The sequence below is a fragment of the Mixophyes fleayi genome, chromosome 2, assembly GCF_038048845.1.
Source record: "Mixophyes fleayi isolate aMixFle1 chromosome 2, aMixFle1.hap1, whole genome shotgun sequence".
In the NCBI taxonomy this organism is placed as follows: domain Eukaryota; kingdom Metazoa; phylum Chordata; class Amphibia; order Anura; family Limnodynastidae; genus Mixophyes; species Mixophyes fleayi.
In genome coordinates, this window is record NC_134403.1 from 143,008,682 (window position 1) to 143,012,279 (window position 3,598).

Consider the following 3,598-nt stretch of genomic DNA (forward strand, 5'->3'; position numbering starts at 1 on the left):
AGGGGCCCGTGTCCCATTTGGTGATGTGCAGAGCACACAGGGGGAGGCAGATTTGAGACCGTCTCATTACAAACTACTTTAAATGTAAGTGCATACAATAAAAAACATATATTGGTTTTTGATTTTATGTCAGTGCAATGGTTTTATTAATGGAATATTTTAATAAAATTGGACCCTTTAAACAGAGGATAGTGTGTACTGTGAATGTTGTAATTGTTAAAATCCCTGTAAAGTGACAGTTAGAGGTCAATGTGTACGTGAAATTAGTGCATCGTTTTAAAGAAAACAGTATACTCTTGTTTAATGGGAAGAAAAGAAAGAAGAATATGAATGAAATATAACTGCATTTATTGCATTACAACATAATAAAAGAAAAAGTATAACGCTTACACAAAACATTCGCCAATAATACATTTTTTGCCCTAGCGCCGTCTTTTCACTGGCATATCACTGTGCTTAGCCCCACTCTCTACCCTCCCTCGCCCACCCCTGGTGCGAGCACCTCTCCTTGGAGGAGTGCTATATGTTGATCTGGTCGGCGTACTAGCAGTACTGGTGGAGGCCGATGAAAAAGGGGCCGGCAAGCGGGCAATCAGTTCCTGCTGGAGTTGGCCTGCCAGCCGGATAACATTGGCATTCCCCTCACGAACGGAGGAATGCATGGCGTCCACAGACCCAGACATTTGGGCCAGCTGCACATTCGTCTGCTCCAAAGCGCTTGCCAGCCGGTTTATTGCAGCAGGGATTTGGCTAGTGGAGCGGTGTATTCGCCTCAACTGGGCCGCAATTTGTGACATGTGGCCAGTTTGCCTGTCCATGAACAATGTCTGTTGCTGCTGGAATGCGCCAATAGACAGCGCCATTTTTCTGGCTGGGTCCATAGTTTCAGGTGCAGGTTGGTGGTGTGATGGTTCAGCAGGGCCAGGTGAAACTTCCTGGAGGCCAGACACAGGGGCATCCACTGTTACCAGGGTGATGGTCGTTAGATCCTCTGGCTCAGGGGACATTTCCAGGGACTCCGCCTGAGGTGGCTGGTATGAAGAGGGCCCTGTGTATGAAAAATGACAGTAAGTATATAGTATATAATATGTTTGTATATTGCATTCTGAACACTGGATAGGAAAGAATATTCTTTAGCAACTACAGATTCTTTCACAATGTTTGCATTCCTGATTTCTAGTCCTATACTACCTGCTTACGGATGCACTTATTATCCTTTTAATAGCCATTATCATTTGGACTGTGTAGTACATGCTGGGTTATTTTGACTAAACTGCATGCTATAAAAAGTGGAGATGTTGCCTATAGCAACCAATCAGATTTTAGCTGTCATTTTGTTGAATGCAATAAATAAAGTAAAGGTATATTCTGATGGGTTTCTATAGGCAACATATCAGTTTAGTAAAATGTAGCCCTAACTTCTCATTGCAAACAATAAAAAGGAAAAAAAAACAACATTGACAGCAACATTTGCACAGAAAATCAAGTAACTCCATTATTTCTCTCCTAAACAGAAATCACGCACCTGCTTGCTCGTCTGTGCCCGAATCTCTCGCTGAAGGTGGAGGTGTAGGTCTGGCACTGGGACTGAACTGCGGTCCTGGCGATTCTGGATGTATTAGAAAAAGCATACAATGTATTTCCAGAAAAAAACAATTTCCAAATATACTGTTTATTGCACAAATGTGTTTGCAATTTTTGTTTTGTTTTTTCTATGAGAAAAAAAAACCTTTACAAACTATTAGAGGCAAAAATACACTTTGAAAAACAAAACAAACAAAAAAAATTAATAAAAAACGTTTGCAAAGAGAAAAGCAGTTTTAAAAAGAGAAAAGCAGTTTTAAAAAGAGAAACGCAGTTTTAAAAAGAGAAAAAAAATATAAATACTGTTAGAGTAAAATAAGCAAATAACTCACCAACTACTTGTCCAAAAGAGGGCGAATCCGTGTCTTGGACGTTTATCCCCACGACAATCTCTGCCGGCATTATCTGGCGCAGCTCCTCCTCGTACGTGGTGTACTCCATACGAAGTGGGGGGCCACCACCCGTGCGCCTTGTAGACCTCCTTTCCTGGGCCATCTTCTCTTTAAGCCTCCTCTTAATATCAGAGAAGCGCTTGCGGCAGTGTGCCACTGTCCGCTTCAGTGGGCCCACCGCGTTCACGGTATCACAGACACGCCCCCACAATTGGTGACGCCGCCTTAGAGGAGTCCGGGCTGCCAGCTTGCCTAGGATGACCTCGTAGCAGGGAATGATATTGTGCACCAACACACAATTCTCATCATGTGAGAAGCGCACATTCCTCCCTGTCTTGGTCTTCCTGCCCTGTTCTGTCTCCTCAACCTTTCCCTCTCCCTCCTCTGACCCCTCAACCTCCATCTCCCTCTCCTCAGCCTGTTCTCCCCTCCTATCTCTGGACATAATGACAAATAAATGCCAAATACAGAAAACACAGAAAGACTTACAAACACAAAGGACAAACTACACTAAATACAGACACACTCTCCACACAGGCACACACAAGTAACACAGACAAAGGACAAGTCAAATACAAAAAATACAAGACAGAAAATAAAAGAGAAAATAAATGTACAAAACAGAAAAATACCACAGGACTACTCACACTTCAATCAGATATCGCTCCACCAATCCACCAAACTCCAACTCTCACCAACTCTCACAAAGCACAAATCAACTAACTCCTCTCTCAAAACTCCTCAAAACCCTATCAGAGAAAAAAGTGTCAGGCCAGTGGTTTATATAGGGCTTGTGATGTCAAATCTCCTGAGTTTGAAAATAGCCAATAGTAACAGGCCAGGAGACAGGTGTAATTTTCAAAAAAACCTACTTTACACAAAAGCGCCGTCATTTAAAGCAAAAGCGCCATGTTCTATTCAAAGCCGCCGGCGGCTTTGAGCATTACATCCCGTCGTGACATCGCCGGCGGCTTCAAATTGAAGCTGATATGCGCCCATTAGTAAATCCGGCTGTTTGCAATGCAAACCCACCGGAAAACCGCCGCGATGCATGGCGGCTTCAAGCCGCCATGCATCACGCCTGATAGTAAATCTAGCCCTTTGTCTTGTTTTTATATCTGATTTTAGGTGAAGAAATTGAGACATGGTCCAAAATTCAGATCTGTAGGATTTCTCCAAATCTGAACCGCTCATCTCTAATAAAATGTAAGCACAACATATTTAAGCATTTCTAATTTGGCCACATGTTGTTTGTTTGGAGCAAATCAGGTAAGAACAATAACAGTACTAACATTAAATAATTTGTTTTTCAAAGTGGACTCATCTGTTAACGCCTCATCTAAGGCTTGCTATGTTGAGAGTGGCAGTCCTTGTCTTTGTAAAGAACCTATTTATTGAACCATGGGACAATTTATTTATTTATAAAGATTGTTAGCTATGTTTACGCAGTGAAGTAAAAATACACATTACATATTTCAATACTTATGTTTGTCAGTCTGTTTTCATTAATTTTGACACATTTACCATGCTTTATTATTGTATTTAAGATAAAAATGAAATATATTTTTGTACATGCATAGCTATAGTCATCCAGCCTCTTGTTCTGCCAGCGGCCTATCACT

The 3,598-nt window shown here is 41.7% G+C and overlaps 1 protein-coding gene across 1 annotated transcript; it reads right to left on the minus strand.

Annotated features, from left to right (window-relative positions):
- Nucleotides 1–422: 422 nt before the first annotated feature.
- Nucleotides 423–1,663, minus strand: LOC142139853 (uncharacterized). The gene is made up of 2 exons (XM_075197715.1): nt 1,526–1,663; nt 423–1,048 (listed from the first exon to the last, which is right to left on the minus strand). The coding sequence occupies exons 1-2, from the start codon at nt 1,629–1,631 to the stop codon at nt 423–425; spliced, it is 732 nt and encodes a 243-aa protein (XP_075053816.1). The 5' UTR covers nt 1,632–1,663.
- Nucleotides 1,664–3,598: the final 1,935 nt, after the last annotated feature.

Coding starts and splice junctions, on each gene's coding strand:
- LOC142139853 (XM_075197715.1), bottom strand. CDS start 1,631: ATGCTTTTTCTAATACATCCAGAATCGCCAGGACCGCAGTTCAGTCCC. Junction 1,049..1,525: donor GGGCACAGACGAGCAAGCAG/GTGCGTGATTTC, acceptor TTTCATACACAG/GGCCCTCTTCATACCAGCCA.